Source organism: Lissotriton helveticus, chromosome 12, assembly GCF_964261635.1.
Source record: "Lissotriton helveticus chromosome 12, aLisHel1.1, whole genome shotgun sequence".
In the NCBI taxonomy this organism is placed as follows: Eukaryota; Metazoa; Chordata; class Amphibia; order Caudata; family Salamandridae; genus Lissotriton; species Lissotriton helveticus.
The window spans coordinates 843,263,270-843,282,007 of record NC_136073.1 but is presented as its reverse complement, the minus strand read 5'-3'; the positions used below and the strand labels follow the sequence as shown (position 1 = coordinate 843,282,007).

At 40.8% G+C, this 18,738-nt stretch overlaps 2 protein-coding genes across 3 annotated transcripts in view; one reads left to right on the top strand and one right to left on the bottom strand.

Moving 5' to 3' along the window:
• LOC144798879 (phospholipid-transporting ATPase IK-like) overlaps positions 1 to 18,738 on the bottom strand; it is a 441,858-nt gene that overhangs the window by 242,032 nt on the left and 181,088 nt on the right. Inside the window, exons 4-5 of the mRNA XM_078669971.1 lie at positions 16,732 to 16,845; positions 15,610 to 15,708 (exon numbers count right to left, since the gene is read on the bottom strand). Of these exons, the coding sequence (XP_078526097.1) occupies positions 15,610 to 15,708; positions 16,732 to 16,845 (213 nt within the window). The remainder of the gene's footprint in view (positions 1 to 15,609; positions 15,709 to 16,731; positions 16,846 to 18,738) is intronic.
• The window catches only part of LOC144798880 (phospholipid-transporting ATPase IK-like), a 694,664-nt gene continuing 691,600 nt past the window's right edge, over positions 15,675 to 18,738 (top strand). The window contains exon 1 of one of the 2 annotated variants that reach the window (XM_078669975.1): positions 15,675 to 15,794. The gene's annotated coding sequence lies outside the window, so the exon portion shown is untranslated. The remainder of the gene's footprint in view (positions 15,795 to 18,738) is intronic. The other variant, XM_078669973.1, reaches the window with a different exon arrangement.

Genomic DNA, 18,738 nt, shown 5'->3' with positions numbered 1-18,738 from the left:
CTGATGTACAACCCCATAGAAAATAACAGAGTCAGGGATTTAAAACAGCACTCATTAGGAAACAATGTTACATAAATAAAATGATATTGACTTTTAAAATATATCTGAATATTGTATTGTTAATTATTTCATTGTTTATTACTTGTACTACTTAATTTAAAAATAAAATTAAGTTAAACCTTTGTTAACAAATGAAAAATAATTTCAGTTAATTCTACACTTTTTAACAAAATGAATACATGTTAATTAAAAATAAAAATGTTGCTGTGGGTGGGACTTTTTCCTTAATCATTGTTTAAGAAACTTTATGTTTGTGGCATGTGTAGCCGTATTTACACATGCAGTGCATACTTCTGCCATATAGAGTTGGGCTTGGATGTGAACAATTTGTTTTTCTTCTAAAGAAGTCTTTTCAAGTCACAGGACCAGGTGACTCCTTCTGTCAGTGGTAATGTGCATAGGCATAAGCTCCATTGTTAGATAGTTTTTTCTCCACCATTAGATTCAGACGTGTTCATGTGAGCTCCGGTTTGAGCTGCATGCTGTTCTAGCTGGACCTTCGGATCCGTCCCTTGTCGGGTGCAAGAGAAAAGCAATCATGTTATTGTCGGTTTCCACTGTCATGTTCCTTTACATTCCAATTTGGTTAACGACTTCCTGGAATACAATCACAGTGCTGGAAAATGTCCACATGATGCAAAGGACTCCATTCCCATTCTGTCCCTCTTGCCACATCACGTATCTGAGGTCAGATCTCCACGAAGTCTGTAATCTGTTTGTCCCCCAAACACCGTGAAGTCTCCTGTTCAGAAAGCATGGCCGTTAGAAACAAGAAGACCCTTCGGAATAGCAGAGCATATCACATCATGTCGGTGTTGATGGCACAAAGAAGAGAAGAGGACCTCTTCAGAGGGAGTGATGAGTCAGATGCTGAGAAGCTGGATGCTCCAGCTGCGAGGGTAAGGTGGCTTTCTCACCAGTTCTGAGGTGGACGCCGAGGAAGAGGAGGAACCTCCGTTGGCCCAGTGCCCACCGAAAGTCGCAGTGAGTACTGTAACTCCCTCTACTCACAAGAAGGAGGCACTGCCTTCTAGCTCTTGTGCCAGCCTTGAGCCCTTCAGAACCTTCAGAGGCCATAATCAACACTGTCATTCCGAGCCTGACTCGGCAGCCGAACACCATTTGGCACCCAGATTCTCCTCGAAGCCTCGAGTGTCGATGTTGACCGCCTCTTCAGCGTTGGATCCAAAGATGCAGGTTTGGTCACCCTCAGACTCGAAACGGGTGGACCAGAAGCCCTCGGAGTTGAAACATGCTGCACCAAGGCAATCTGAGATGAGAAACACCAGTTCGAAATGTTTGGAGTAATGACACCCCTCTCAAAAGCAATCAGACTTGTAACACTCAGAGCTGAGATTGATTTTGGTGGCATCTGGTCATCGACCCTTTTCGGCTCCATCCAGGCCATCTACAGCTGTGTAATTGGCCGCTTTGGAGGATTTTGACCTACCTATCTTTCAGCGGCTCCAAGAACAACTGGATGCCATGCAACAAAAGATCCACATTCAGTCAGGTACTGGTCGGATCCGTGTGATGCTCCGCAGATGTTAAAGGATCCCGTTCCTCATAAGAAGAAATTGACTTTTGAGAAGGGCCTCAGTCCTCCTGTACACCCAAACCCAAAAGACCAAGAGATATGACAGGGCCACCTCTCTGCTGCTCCTGCTCATCCCTCTCCTCCTCCCCTTCTTCTCCTTCTTCTACTTCTCCACTTTTGCCTGTGGGTTCTCTACAACATTCACCACATAGCTCCTTAGACTCAGGGGGTGAGGACAGTCCACGGGACCCGCAGTATCACCCAGGACTTCCAGATCCCTGGGATGATTATGATGTAGGGCCTTCAGTGGACACAGACCCAGGTCTGTACCCTACGAAGCCCCTCCCCTCCCCCGGATGGCGTTACCTCACACTACGAGGTCATGCAGTGGAAGCCGCCTTTCATAAGGTGGATATGCATGTAGAAAATTACTTCTGCATGGAGATCTTGGCCTCCACCCAATGCTCACTTTAATGATTCCCTATGTTTAGGGGTCCATAAGCCGGCCACTGAAATCTTCAAGGAGCTGGTTAAAGCTAGGATTGTTTACCCAGCTGTCAGCGGTAGCCCAGGGTATTTGGCAGTGATGGATACATCACAGAGTGCATCTGCTTCTCCACCACATTCCCGGGGTGGACAACGATCTCGCTCAGCTGCTCAGCAGGACATATCAACAAATCCACAAGTGGGAACCACACCCCCAGGGTCCTACTCCCATACTTCCAGCTGTGTGTATATTCTCAGGTAGGTCTATTTGCCACTGCAGAAAATGCAAAATGACCAAACTTCGCTTCCAGTTTACCACACCCATAGTCCATGGGCAATGCATTATGGATGAAATGGTCAGGAATTTTTACCTATGTTTTTTTGCCTCTCCTGCTCCTACCATTTGTAGTCCAGCAGGCTGAAGCATCTTACCCTCATCTTAGAGGCTCCAACTTGGGTACGCCAGCCATGGCACTACGCTAGAGCTCTCTCAAGTTCCCCACGAGAAGCTCCCGAACAGGCCGGATCCTCTTACACAATACCACTGCACTCTCTGGCACCCCAATCCTCAGCAGCTTAACCTTACAATTTGGCTCCTTATGTCTTTGAGTTTGGTTACGTCACCTTCCAGAGGAGTGTATGTCTACTCTTAAAGAAGCATGCAGGCCTACTACCAGGGTCTGTTACGCAGCCAAATGGACACGTTTTGTATGCTGTTGCCTTCCTAAGCATATCAATCCTCTTCTGCATTGGTACAGGACATTTTCTGTTACCGCTTACACCTACAGAAGTCAGGCCTCTCCTACACGTCCATTAAGTTGCATTTGGCTTCTGTGGTTGCCTACCTACAGAATAGGCAACAAGCTTCACTGTTCAGAGTTCCGGTTATTAGGCCTTTCGTAGAAGACCTTAAATGGGTTATTCCGCCCCTGGCGCCTCCTGCTCCTGTGTGGAAACTTAACATCTTTCTTACTAGGATCGGGGCCCTTTTTTTGAGCCACCTCACTCTTACCCAGTGCAATCGTTATGGTGGAAAGTAGCTTTCCTTGTAGCCATCACTTCCCTAAGAAGAGTCAGTGAGATACACACTCTTACATTGGAAGAGCCTTTTTTGCCAGGTTCATAACGGTAGGGAGATCCTCATAACCAATTCCAAATTCCTCCCTAAGGTGGTCTCCAGCTTCCACCATAATCAGACAATCAAGTTGCCAGTTTTCTTTCCACCTCCTGTCTGTAGTGGAACACACTTTACACACTCTGGATGCCAAATTAGTAATAATGTACTACATTGACAGACCAAACCCATTTCGGAAGATACAACGCTATTCATGTCCTACTGTAAGCCACATAAGTTTCGAGGCATTTCTGAGGCAGGAGTTGTACGTTGGCTTGTCGAGTGTATTCAGACTTGTTACGCTAAAACTAAAAGGCCTCAGCCCGCCCCTCATAGACCCAATTCTACTTGGCAGAAAGGAGCTTCTATGGCTTTTTAGGTAACATATCACCAGCCGACATCTGTAAAGCAGCTCCCTGGTCCGCTCCTTACACCTTTACTAAGCACTGCAGTGTGGATGTCCTGGCCAGACAGCAAGCTTGAGTTGGCCTGGCTGTCTTATGCAAACTATTACAGTCTTCTACAGCATCCTCATGCTGAGTCACCGATTTAGGAGCACAGCTTTACAGTCTATGCACAGAATGTGAATCTATAGCTACACATGCCATGAATGCAAAATGTTACTTACCCTGTGAGCATCTGTTCATGGCGCATAGTGCTGTAGATTCACATGCACCCGCCCTACTACCCAGTCGCCTGTTGTTGTTGCTGATACTCTTTCTTCCTTTTTTTTTTTACCATATTAGTGCTTTCTATTTTGCATGGTCATTGTTTACTGCATCCCTATGCTCGATCTCCAGTCGCACTCTATGTGCGGGAGAAAACAATCTAACATTGGATCCGATGCCCATGCATATTACCACTGATAAGTGTGGGTCACCTGGTACCGTGACTCGAAAAAGCTTCCTTTGAAGAAAAGTAAGTTGTACACATCCAAGCCGAACGCTAGATGGTGGAAGTATGCACAGCATGTGAATCTACAGCACTACATGCCACAAACAGATGTTTACAGGGTAAGTAACATTTTCCTTTAAATTGAATAAATATATTTTAATTAATTAACTAGTACACATTTAATATGTTGTCTATATTTGTATAATGTAATTGTAAAAATGTAAATAAACTGTACTGTAAAATAAAAAAATACCTTGCAATCAAGACATACAGAAGAGCTCTAATAGTAGTGTTGAGATATGCCATGAAGTGACAATGAAAAAGTACCACAAAAGTCATGAATTTGGAAGAATATAAGAATAGCACTACCCTCTTGTCTCCTGACAATGCCTACTCGTGTCCCATAGCCACAATATAATCATTAACTTTAGCCAACCTTTTAAAGTAGTACTGTGTCCATGACTCTAGTTAAATGATCAAGAAAGATGAGCGAAGAAGAGGCAGAAGTAAATTAGAGTCCTGATTTAGAGTTGAGTGGTAGTGGAAATCGAAATTATGTGATAGGGAAAGTGCAAAATCTAGAGAAGAATTTCGTAAACCAAAGGAATAGTATGGTAGATGAAATTCTAATGGTGGATTCTCCTCCAGGTTTAGCAATTTCTCCTGAAATTGGATGATTGTCCTTTACTTCCCAACTCTAAACCAGAACCCAGAATATGGAATAGCTAAGATAATGGGTAATGTAAGTAAGATGGAGATATGTAAGTGCAAGAAGCCTGGATTGGACATTAAGCAATTTCTGAAGAGGCACAAAGAAACTACATCACAAATGAGTAAACCCTGATACTGGGTGTAGGAATCTGGCTGTGTATATACTATATAAAAATGAGTTATAGTGTGCACGGAGTCCAGGGAGTCCACAGAGGTATAGCAGAGGCTAAATTAGGTAAGTACTAACAGCTCTCCTTGTGGTAGAGTGGGCAAGCAGTTATGCTTTTCCAGAGGGTGTGTTAAGCATTTATTGTATTCACTCAATCAAGACTGATGCACATACTCAGAGACTGAATCCAGACCAATTGGGTAAGTATAAAAAAGGTATACTTGTATTTTATTTCTAGAACAAAGCATGACTTGGTACAGGTAGGTAAAATATACTTAGAATAGAGGATTTCACAATGCAATGCAGTTATGATTGAATTTTACATTAGCTACAGGTTGGTAATGACTCAGAAATCAGTTTCCATTATACAGTAGTTACTTTTGGAATAGTTTTAAGTTAATTTGAGATTACTTTGAGTACTGAGGGTGGTATGCCTAGGTACCACCCCTAAGAATATTACAATACACAGTAAGTAAGACTTTTTATACTTTGCAGTTTAGTTCTCTTTTCCCCATACAACATCAGTTCAACACTTAGAACATTGTATGCCCAAAATCTCGTAACATGGGTGCCTATGGGAGTAAAGGTGTTTGCGGTTTCTCAGGTAAGTGCACAACTTATGAGAGGGAATTTTGGGGGTTAGGACCAAGAATCTCCAAGGTCTAGATGGGCGCTCGAGTTGCACCACCAGCAGCACTGGGGCGGCCAGGTGCGGAGACCATGGGCCCAATGTTAGACAATGGGGCCAAAGGGGCCTTCGGTAAGAGACTGCTGCCAAGCAGGCCATCAGGTGTGGGAGCAAACTCCTGGAGTTAAGGTCAGCACTGCAGGGGCCAATGACCAGCACAGGAGCTGCACCACAAGCAGCACTTGTAAAAGTCTTACTTACTACATATTGTGAAATCCTAGGTGTGGTATCAAGGCATACCATCCCCAGTACTCTAAGTAATCTAAAAGTAACTTTAAAGTATTCTAAAAGTAAATACTGTATAATGAAACTGCTTTCTGAATCATTAGCAACCTGTAGCTAATGCAAAATTCAATCATAACTGCACTGCATTGTGAAAGCCTGAAATCCAAGTATATTTTACCGACCTGTACCAAGTCCTGCTTTGTTCTAGAAATAAAATACAAGTATACCTTTTTATACTTACCCAATTGTTTTGGATTCAGTCTCTGAGTATGTGCATCAGTCGTGATTGAGTGAATACAATAGATGCTTAAAACACCTTCTGGATAAGCCTAACTCCTCGCCCACACTGACACAAAGAGAGCTGTTAGTACTTACATAATTTAGCCTCTGCTATACCTCTGGGGACTCCCTGGTCTCTGTGCACAGAGGGAAAACGAAAAAGATCAAGCAATTACATTAAGTAGAAGGTGACTGGTATCATCAAGAGGAATCTGACATCAGGAGGCGCACATAAGCGTGATATAAGAGAAAAAAAAGAAATGGTAAGGAAAAGCACTTTAGGAGAAGGATCTGACTGCTGCAGGGTTTTCTGTACCTCTTCCCACTTAACACTGGTACTTTCATATTAGTTTTGACCTCTGTCATTTCATAAGGGATTATATTTCTAATGCATTATATTTGTCATATTATTTTTTTGATACTTATTGATTTTTTTATGGCATCTTATATTTTAAGAAATACTCATACATCACTTTTAGAAATGTTAAATATGTAACTATAAATAAATACATAATTAAATACATTAAAAAAAAGATCCACAAGAACAAGTAACATAAGGCCAATTTTGAGCTAAGATGAAGATGCTACTGGGTTCTCTTGCTATGTCCAAATACCACATGGAAGGCAACTGCTGTCTTATAAGAATGCACATGCAAAGAGGCAAGAGTGCTCGTTCAATGCCAATGTGAAAAGAGGCGCAGCGTATCGTCTTTGAAACAGTGAAAACTATTTACTTCAGAAGAAGAAGCCATGGAAATTGCCCTCAATTTGTCTTCCTTATGGCAACAGCATTGATTGATGAATTTGTTCCCATGATAAGGACAATTCGTTAATAATTGTTGCACATTTTTTGTGTTTCAGATCACAGAGAAAAGAATCAATCTGAACATGGCATGTGAGCATTTGACTCTTAGTGTACCTAGAATGTACAGGCCAAGGATGCTGTGGATTCGAAGGTCAGCTTTCCTACAAGTTGCTCTCGTAAATGTTTACATCTGAATAAATTGACCTATAAACTCCCACTTCATGCATCTGCACATAGATCTGGCCACTCAGTTATCAAGAAACACAATTTCACAATGGTAACAGTTGATATGAGCGCTCAGCACAGTAAAGGTACAGGTAAAGTTTAGAATCAAAGTCAATATGGTGCTCCAAAGGATGAAGAGGCTGGTTACCACAACCCAAAAGATAACCACAAGGGTACAAACTGTATATTGTCCATCCGAGCACTCGTTCAGTATCAAAGAAAGTCTCTCATGGTTTTCACCAGTCCATTTAATATCCAGTTTCTTCAGTTGTATCACAAATCATAAGTTCCAAACGAATTCCAAATCAAAAATCCAACAAATGAAACGATGCAGCCAACACGTGTTTCGTCTGGTCAGTAGGACCTTTTGACTTCCTCAGGGCTCCAAATTCAGGTATCCAGCACCGTATTCCACACTGTATTCCAGATATCTACTCACGTAACAACCTCCTAGTCTTGATTCAATGCGCTCCTAATATTTTTCTTCGTCTGGTCAGTAGGACCTTTGACTTCCTCAGGGCTGCAACCCAAAATATCCACAGTAAGTAACATTATCTATATACAGTCTGTACAATATAATCAACCATTATGCCACTCTCTAATCAATTCCATAGAGAGAGAAAAGAAATACATCCGCAAACCATAAATGTGCAGAAAGAGAGGACATGTAAACCAAAGTCGTGTTACCATAAGTAATACCTTGTATTCAGACATAATAAAGGGTTAGTTAAAGACAACTAACATTGAGTCATATTCGAGGTAACCTAAATAAGGGTCCCTGGTGATGCCACAGACGCTGGGTCCACGCCCAATGAGACTGAATATCTGTAAGTGATAAATCCTCACCCTAATTTAACGCATCTATATACTAATTCGTACTTTAACCAAAGCCTTAATTCTGGGGGTTCTCACCTCCAAATTCAGGTATCCAGCACCGTATTCCACACTGTATTCCAGATATCTACTCACGTAACAACCTGCAAGTATATCCAAAGTATTATGTATATATATTCCAACATATGTATGTACCAAGTTAATTCTAACTCCAATAGTAACTATAAGCTTCATAGCCACACAGAAGCCTCAGTTCTTACCTCCTAGTCTTGATTCAATGCGCTCCTAATATTTTTCTCCTGTAATAATCCACCACACGTGTTCGTGTCTAAAAGTAAAATGAACCATAATAAGATATATGCTCTTCTGCCATCCAAACTATAATAACAGCCCCTTTCTTTCTGGCTTACCGTTCGTAATACTCCTCTCGCGTGTCAATTGGCGTTCTGCGCCAGCGCCATCTTGTAATGGCTTTTTATGCTCCGTTCCTTTACTGGTCCTACCTCGCTGTTCATAAATATTTGTTTCTATATTCGCTATCTGTTTTCTTTGGACCGTATTTCACCAAAATTACTCCTAAATTAAGTTTAAATTGGTCCTTCGTTATTGTGCTGTGTAGCTATGCTGGTAATCCAAATTCCGTCTTCGCACCCGTTCATTCAAATTCTTATATCTCACTCCTTAACCCATTTAAATTCCGCTTCGTAATTCCTCCCATTTATTATTCATGTCAAATTTACTTAGTATCATATCCAAAATCAACCAAACACCAGGTATACAATCCTACTGTTACGTATCAAACGTGCGCCATCTTGGGTCAGGCAGAGTATCTTATCTCCCATATCGAGTCTGTTCCTGTCGTCATTGTATCAACGATACTTATAAAAATTCTCATAGATTAACCATGTTCCATTTACACTATACTTGTCACATCTTAATAACACGATGTCAGCGCTCATTGTTCGTGTATCCCAGACATCCATGGTACCCTCAGTCCCTCCTTCTTAATATAGTTGTTGAGCACGAAATCTGCGCAACAAAAAAGAAGAAAAAGACCCAGAGAGGTAGTTTGGAGTAACAATTGATAGGAACTGTATACATCCCCATTTTCTCATAACATTTGGTCACAAATTCTGAGTAATCCTATAAGAATCATTTTTTAACATGAGCTGTCATTGTAGTGAGACAAAATAGTCAAAGTCCTATCTCATCATTCTATTAGTTGCTGAGATGATTATAGTAAGTATTATATGCGGGGATCATTGTAATCATACATCAGTACCATCACAGATATACACATGTTAGTACTCAGTTATTGTTCCAGTTATATCTAACATATAGAAATATCTATTGTCCCAGATAAAACTCAAATTCATGATCGACATTAAGCCCACATTCCACCGCTTTCAATTTTATCAGCCATAGAACCTCCCTTCTTCTCAGTGTCAGAAGTCTGTTACCCCCTCGGGGATCAGGCTTAATGTGATCAATTCCATGGTATGAAAAATTGTGTTGTTCACGATTATCATGATTCTGTATCATGTGTGATGCGATTGGATATCGTGTATCACCGTTTTTTAGGGCTCTAAAGTGCTCAGCCATTCGATCTCTCAGCCTCCTGATCGTGCTCCCCACATATATCTTACCGCAAGTACAAATAATAACATAAACCACAAATGTTGTATCACAGTTGATAAACATACCAATCGTGTAATCACCTGAGTCATTATAGTTGAATTTCTGAACTTTCTTTTTTGCCCATCTACATGAAACACATCTCCCACATTTGTAGAAACCTTTGTAACTGTTTAGCCAATCAGTTTTAGTTGTCTTGTCAGGGTAGGTGGGACTTAACAAGTTCTTCAAAGTGTTTCCCCTCTTGAAGGTCAGGCTCGGTCTCTCATAAATATATGGTCTCAGGTCCTGATCCATATATAAAAGATGCCAATGTTTATCAAGAATAGAAAAGAGTCTAGAACTCCCCAAACCATAGTTAGTTATTAGTCTGACCTTCTGATCCTTTGCTCTTGATTCTTTACTCTGTCTAATGAGTGTAGAACTCCTTTTAATTTTCTTTGCTCTAGATACTGCAGTCTTAACTACATTCTGTCTGTACCCACGACTCAAAAATCTATTCGTCATGTCTGATACGTTTTTCTCAAAATCCGAATCAAGAGCACAATTTCGTCGAGCCCTGACCAATTCGCCATAAGGTATGTTATTCTTCTGGCTGCTAGGGTGGCAACTCCCAGCATGCAGAATCGCATTACAACTGGTTGGCTTCCTGTACATCCTACTCCTGATCTTGTCTCCCTCTATAAACAGCTCCACATCCAAAAAGGTGATGCTCTGTCTGTCATGAGCCGTAGTAAATCTCAGATTGTATGTATTGTCATTTAAATAATCAAAGAAACCCTTCAGTCTCTCCACTGAACCCGTCCAAATTAACAGGCAGTCGTCTATAAATCGACCCCAATAGTGGATATACTGTATCCACTCACTCCCATCTTGGCCCCAGATTCGCTCCGCCTCGAACCAACCCATAAATAGGTTGGCGAAAGACGGAGCGAATCTTGAACCCATGGCTGTACCAAGGCGCTGCCTGAACCAGTGTCCATCAAATAAAAAAACATTGTTCTTCAATACCAGTTCCGTCATTCTCAAAATCATTTGGGTGTGATCGTATAGTTCAGCCGCTCTTTGGCTAAGGAAATGGTCCAAAGCACGTAAACCTAGAGAGTGGTCAATGATAGTATACAAAGATACCACGTCTAGAGTCACTAATATCATACCATCCTCCCAAACAATATCTTCCAACAGATTTAGCACATGCTTAGTATCCTCAATAAAGGATGGCAGATTGTAAACATATTGTCTAAGGTAACAGTCAATGAACTCAGAAAGATGTTCCGTTGGTCCACCTATGCCGGAGACAATAGGCCGACCCGGCGGTTTGTCCCGGCATTTGTGGACCTTGGGAAGAGTGTACAAGCAAGGTGATCTTGGTGTATTCAAAGTTAAGTACAGATATTCATCACGATCAAGAAGTGATTGTTCATACCACACTTTAATTTCATTATTAATCTTTGCAATCAAATCATTCATTGGATTCGAGACCAATCTCTCATAGTATCCTGTATCATTGAGTTGAGAGTAGATCTCATCGTTATAATCCTTTGTGTTTAAAACCACTACGTTTCCTCCTTTGTCTGCATTACGTATGGTTATGGATTTGTTATTGATGAGTTCTTTCAGAGCCTCCCTTTCACCATAGGTTAGATTATCTTGTCGTCTCCCGATGCTCTTCACTCGAGACATATCAATTTCTTTGTCTATGTCTGCATTAACCATCTTAAAGAACACATCAATGGTGTTCCCAGGTATAAGTTGAGGTGTCCACTTAGACTTTATTCTGAGCCCACTACTCTCACTCTGAAATCTCTCAATTTCTAAATCATCCAATAATCTCAACATCGTTACAGGGTCATCTTCTTTTTCAGTTAGCGATAAAAGAAGTTGCGTGTCTCTCAATTCTTGAATCGATACTTCACTCAGTGTTTTATTTACTCGTGGTTTTTCCTTGTCTGGTACATTCACAAAAAACTTTTTCAACTTAAGATTCCTAACAAACTTATAAAGATCAATTTTCGTCATACACCAATCATATTTTGTTACTGGACAGAAGTTTAAGCCTTTCTTGAGTACAGCAATCATTTCAACAGACAATTCACAAGTAGATAAATTGATCACCTCAATATCACATGCTTTGGATTCATCCCTACTCATCATTGTTTCCAAGACCTCAGGCTCCTTTTCCTTGCGTCTGGATCTCCTACCCCTACTCCCTCTCCTTGTCTTTTTATACTTAAATCGCGGTTCCTCATCTCTGAGTCCCGATTGCCCCTCCTCAGTCTCTGTACTTCCTCTAAAAAATGATTCCCATTCACAGGGACCACCTCGGGAGTATCCTCATTTTCACTACTAGATATTGCTGAAGAAGCATCAGTATCACTCACCAATGGGGTGCTGCCACTAGTTTTAGTAGAAGAACTCTTCTTAATTAAATAGTCAAACCTCTTGGCAAATGTATAGACCCTGCCTGTACGATAGTCTCGCTCATCACGTTTTAATTTGTGTGCTTTCCTACTCTTGATTTCTAATTGAAGAACATTCAATTTTTCGTCAAGAATTGTATAGTTTTTAACTGTAAGTTCAGGCAAATTCATCTCTTTAATCTCATCTTCTATTTTACTAATCTCGATGAGTAGTTTAGTTATCTTCCTCTCAGCATTCTCTATTAGAATTTGTATTAAATTACGTGAACTATTGTTTAGTTCCTTCTCCCAGGTGATGTACAGGTCAGGTTCTAGATCTTCGTATGTTGGTATTATTTGTGAACGTAAACCTCGCGGTACTCTATTTAATATCAGGTACTGCTTCAAAGTGGCAGCATCCCACCACTTATTTAGTTCGGTACGTTTCAGTAATTCCAATCTCGCGAATTTGGCTCTAAGCCCCTCTTTCTTTACATCTTTTGGAGGACCAACTGCTCTCGCAATGGTTCCCCCAGCATTCAAATTGCTAAATAATAATTCTGCCTCCTTGTCTCTATTCATATTTGATACCTGGCGGCTGCTCACTTAACTCCAATTTACACAATTTCACAATGGTAACAGTTGATATGAGCGCTCAGCACAGTAAAGGTACAGGTAAAGTTTAGAATCAAAGTCAATATGGTGCTCCAAAGGATGAAGAGGCTGGTTACCACAACCCAAAAGATAACCACAAGGAGTTCTACACTCATTAGACAGAGTAAAGAATCAAGAGCAAAGGATCAGAAGGTCAGACTAATAACTAACTATGGTTTGGGGAGTTCTAGACTCTTTTCTATTCTTGATAAACATTGGCATCTTTTATATATGGATCAGGACCTGAGACCATATATTTATGAGAGACCGAGCCTGACCTTCAAGAGGGGAAACACTTTGAAGAACTTGTTAAGTCCCACCTACCCTGACAAGACAACTAAAACTGATTGGCTAAACAGTTACAAAGGTTTCTACAAATGTGGGAGATGTGTTTCATGTAGATGGGCAAAAAAGAAAGTTCAGAAATTCAACTATAATGACTCAGGTGATTACACGATTGGTATGTTTATCAACTGTGATACAACATTTGTGGTTTATGTTATTATTTGTACTTGCGGTAAGATATATGTGGGGAGCACGATCAGGAGGCTGAGAGATCGAATGGCTGAGCACTTTAGAGCCCTAAAAAACGGTGATACACGATATCCAATCGCATCACACATGATACAGAATCATGATAATCGTGAACAACACAATTTTTCATACCATGGAATTGATCACATTAAGCCTGATCCCCGAGGGGGTAACAGACTTCTGACACTGAGAAGAAGGGAGGTTCTATGGCTGATAAAATTGAAAGCGGTGGAATGTGGGCTTAATGTCGATCATGAATTTGAGTTTTATCTGGGACAATAGATATTTCTATATGTTAGATATAACTGGAACAATAACTGAGTACTAACATGTGTATATCTGTGATGGTACTGATGTATGATTACAATGATCCCCGCATATAATACTTACTATAATCATCTCAGCAACTAATAGAATGATGAGATAGGACTTTGACTATTTTGTCTCACTACAATGACAGCTCATGTTAAAAAATGATTCTTATAGGATTACTCAGAATTTGTGACCAAATGTTATGAGAAAATGGGGATGTATACAGTTCCTATCAATTGTTACTCCAAACTACCTCTCTGGGTCTTTTTCTTCTTTTTTGTTGCGCAGATTTCGTGCTCAACAACTATATTAAGAAGGAGGGACTGAGGGTACCATGGATGTCTGGGATACACGAACAATGAGCGCTGACATCGTGTTATTAAGATGTGACAAGTATAGTGTAAATGGAACATGGTTAATCTATGAGAATTTTTATAAGTATCGTTGATACAATGACGACAGGAACAGACTCGATATGGGAGATAAGATACTCTGCCTGACCCAAGATGGCGCACGTTTGATACGTAACAGTAGGATTGTATACCTGGTGTTTGGTTGATTTTGGATATGATACTAAGTAAATTTGACATGAATAATAAATGGGAGGAATTACGAAGCGGAATTTAAATGGGTTAAGGAGTGAGATATAAGAATTTGAATGAACGGGTGCGAAGACGGAATTTGGATTACCAGCATAGCTACACAGCACAATAACGAAGGACCAATTTAAACTTAATTTAGGAGTAATTTTGGTGAAATACGGTCCAAAGAAAACAGATAGCGAATATAGAAACAAATATTTATGAACAGCGAGGTAGGACCAGTAAAGGAACGGAGCATAAAAAGCCATTACAAGATGGCGCTGGCGCAGAACGCCAATTGACACGCGAGAGGAGTATTACGAACGGTAAGCCAGAAAGAAAGGGGCTGTTATTATAGTTTGGATGGCAGAAGAGCATATATCTTATTATGGTTCATTTTACTTTTAGACACGAACACGTGTGGTGGATTATTACAGGAGAAAAATATTAGGAGCGCATTGAATCAAGACTAGGAGGTAAGAACTGAGGCTTCTGTGTGGCTATGAAGCTTATAGTTACTATTGGAGTTAGAATTAACTTGGTACATACATATGTTGGAATATATATACATAATACTTTGGATATACTTGCAGGTTGTTACGTGAGTAGATATCTGGAATACAGTGTGGAATACGGTGCTGGATACCTGAATTTGGAGGTGAGAACCCCCAGAATTAAGGCTTTGGTTAAAGTACGAATTAGTATATAGATGCGTTAAATTAGGGTGAGGATTTATCACTTACAGATATTCAGTCTCATTGGGCGTGGACCCAGCGTCTGTGGCATCACCAGGGACCCTTATTTAGGTTACCTCGAATATGACTCAATGTTAGTTGTCTTTAACTAACCCTTTATTATGTCTGAATACAAGGTATTACTTATGGTAACACGACTTTGGTTTACATGTCCTCTCTTTCTGCACATTTATGGTTTGCGGATGTATTTCTTTTCTCTCTCTATGGAATTGATTAGAGAGTGGCATAATGGTTGATTATATTGTACAGACTGTATATAGATAATGTTACTTACTGTGGATATTTTGGGTTGCAGCCCTGAGGAAGTCAAAAGGTCCTACTGACCAGACGAAGAAAAATATTAGGAGCGCATTGAATCAAGACTAGGAGGTTGTTACGTGAGTAGATATCTGGAATACAGTGTGGAATACGGTGCTGGATACCTGAATTTGGAGCCCTGAGGAAGTCAAAAGGTCCTACTGACCAGACGAAACACGTGTTGGCTGCATCGTTTCATTTGTTGGATTTTTGATTTGGAATTCGTTTGGAACTTATGATTTGTGATACAACTGAAGAAACTGGATATTAAATGGACTGGTGAAAACCATGAGAGACTTTCTTTGATACTGAACGAGTGCTCGGATGGACAATATACAGTTATCAAGAAAGATCAGAAAGTAGAAAGTAAAGAACTCTTCAAGAAAGCATTGCAACGAAAACTGAAATTACTTACGATGTCATCAAACAGGTCCCGTACACCCCTTACAACCAGAAGACACAAAAGTGGCAGCATAATGGCGAACCATGGCAACGTAGAGATTGCTGGAACAGTCTGAAAAGGACAGATGAGATAGTCAGAATCAACACATCAGAGCACAAACAACAAGGAAGAAAAACTGTTTCCCACAGTTTTCACTGGTGAGTCCCAATTTTTCTTCAGCAACTCATTTCAGTATTATGACCACATTGTCAACATTATTATTATTAATACATTGGTTATGTCTTTGGCCTGGAGACATAAGATGATCCTAACCCAGTCTATGGTTCTGTGATGGACTTGCCCCACCTCTCTGATTTCAGGAAAGCAGCCATATCATTAGACGAATCATCCTGCAGCCTAAGTGTGAGCTTTTGTTTTCCTGTGAAAATAGAGACTACTGACTCAGAGCAGTCAAATGCTTTGGTACCAGCGATTCCGTGCACTCTTTATGGAACTGCACCACTTCATGCAGATCTTTGTACTCATGCTTCTCAAAACACAGAGAAACCAACTTAACAAAGTTTCCTTGAAAGCAAGGTCTCTCTAGGGCTCAACTGTAAAAGTAAGGCTGCAGCAAAAGCGATCCAGGTTTCAAGATCGTCATCCAGTTGTCTCTGTGTCTTCGTCAACACCGTAATGCTTGAGCTGATGCTGACAACATTGAGAAATATGCCTTGATGACAACTATCAATTAGAGAAACAAATAACAATGCTGGTCTGGAGGACTTCACTTTACTAGAAGGGTGACATTGTTTAGAAATAACCATGGATAAGGGACATAGAGATGGAAAGATCATCCTGCAAACCCATTTCACATAACCCATTACTCTTCTGGCTAAACCCATTTGTTTTGAAAGGTGTGGGAGAATTTGTACAGGGTTGTAGTATGTCGAAGCCTTAAGGTGTGAGAAGCGTAGGAAAAAGACCACAGAGACCAAGCCAAAAGCCCTTGCAAGAGCAAGGATATGAGTCCAGCTGATTCCTTAACCCTAGGATAGTGTTTGAGCACAGGCGTATTGTGCTCCGACCCCCACCCCATCACTAAGGATACACTTTTGCATGCAAAGCACACTCCGTGGATATCTGGGGACTCACCTGCAGGACAATAACAAACAGGAAGTAGAGGTTGGCAGCACGGTGAAACTGCTCGAAAACATTCAGCGGGAGGAAAGTCAAAATATTGTACTTCGATGTCTTAATTTCATTGCCCTGCAAAAAAAGAAGATAAGCCAGTGCGGGAATGCTTGGACCAACTTCATGGTCTCGTATTATCAACTCAGTTTTGTATATTAGAGATCTGGAGTTATCAAATCAGTTTTGTATGTTGGTTGATGTTTGGCCACACCCGAGTGTGCCTGCTTTGTTCTTAACAATTTAAGCAAACCATAAGATATTTTTCTGAAATTTCCTCTATGTGGACATCGCATATTCCATTATTGACAATTTGTGGTGGTGCGGTTGGAGCTCAATGGAAGTGTATCTTTTAGCATATTTAAGCGCTCCACCACTTAGTTCAGTCTTCATCCCTAAATCTGCAAACCATACACTTATCACAAAAGAGCATATGTTTCATTAAGTAACGCAAGCTGAAACTGCTGCTTACATTTCTATTGGTGACTGCACAACATCCGATCACTTTTCCCACATTCTGGCTCAGTGTTTGAGTGCTTTTGAAATCAGAGACACTGAAACAGCTAATACAAAAATGATGACCAGTACTGCCGCAAGCCAACGACAGAAAGTTTGAAGCGATAAGAAGCTATGGCGGATAGAGGCTGACCCAAAGCCACTCAAAGAAAGCATAGCTTACAAAAATGTCACCATGAAAGGTGCAAGTGCCATACATGTTAATTAATAATAACACATGGATTGGAGCCGCCATGGGTTTAACATTTTTACTGCATGCTACTGGCTTTGCCCAGGCTTGTTTTTATACTAGAGAGCAAACATAGCCAACACGATCTGAAAAATGGATGCTACACATCTATTTTTTAGATATTTTTTGCAGCACTTGGTCGCCAGTGCTGCCCCGCTTTTAAAAAACTGCTTATAAACACGGGTAGCCATCTTGGAAAATAAAATATAATGGATTGTGTAGAATATTGTTCCAAGATGGCCAGGATATTTATAATCAGTCAGGAAACCGTGTGGCAGCACTGGGGAGCATGCATTGACAAAGGCATCTGAAAAATGGATGCTACAAAAATAAAAAATAGAAATTTCAATAGCATTAATTTTCCAGTTGCTTCTATCAGCTCTTGCTCTGAGTGCTACCGGGCTACTCGAAGACTGTAAAATAATCCCTCATGCATACCAATGGAGTCAAAAGCAAATACCTAAATAGAAAATAGAAAAATGGTGACACCAAAATGCTCCTGAGAGCTGATCCAAGATGTGACTGACAATGTTGCAAGCCAATGGTTGAAGATTCCAAGGCAAAATAAGCCAGTGGCTGATAAAGGCTGGCCGTAATCCCCTTAAAGGATGTACAGCATACAAGTTGTTTGTCATGAATGGCGCAAGCTCCATAATATTAAAAATATTTTTTAAATGCTGGGTGTGTCGAATGAGGTAAGCATATGTACCTTTTGGGAGTAGGGAGCGATACAAACAAGTAGCGCCTGTGCCAAGGAAAAAGATATCAAGCTGTCTCAGTTGAAGGTGAGGAGGAGTCAAACAGGAAGGGCCTCGAGCAGCCCCGGGCAGGGGGCCAGTGGAACTGCTTTGTGCCGGCCATTAATGTGCGGAGAGGGCCTACCTCAGGCTAACGGATGCAGGAGGCTTGAGAGTACTCTTGCGGAAGTGGGGGAGGTGTTCTTTCTGCTGTGGGAGGATCTCAGGCTCTGCTCTTATCTTCTCCTCCACAAGGGGATTATGATTTACAACATTTTTCTACGCAGCTGTAAGGTTTCCCACAGTAATGTTCTTAGAAACCTCAACAAAGCACTTTGCCTCAAGGCGCATCTGTTCACCATCTTTGAGGTGAAGACTAAGAAGGTAACAAGAAGCACTTTCCAAGAGGGCTATACAAATCTGACTCGTTATCCGTTTTGTATATTTGATTTATTGCTGTTTTCAGACTTATTCGCATTGATAGGGAAC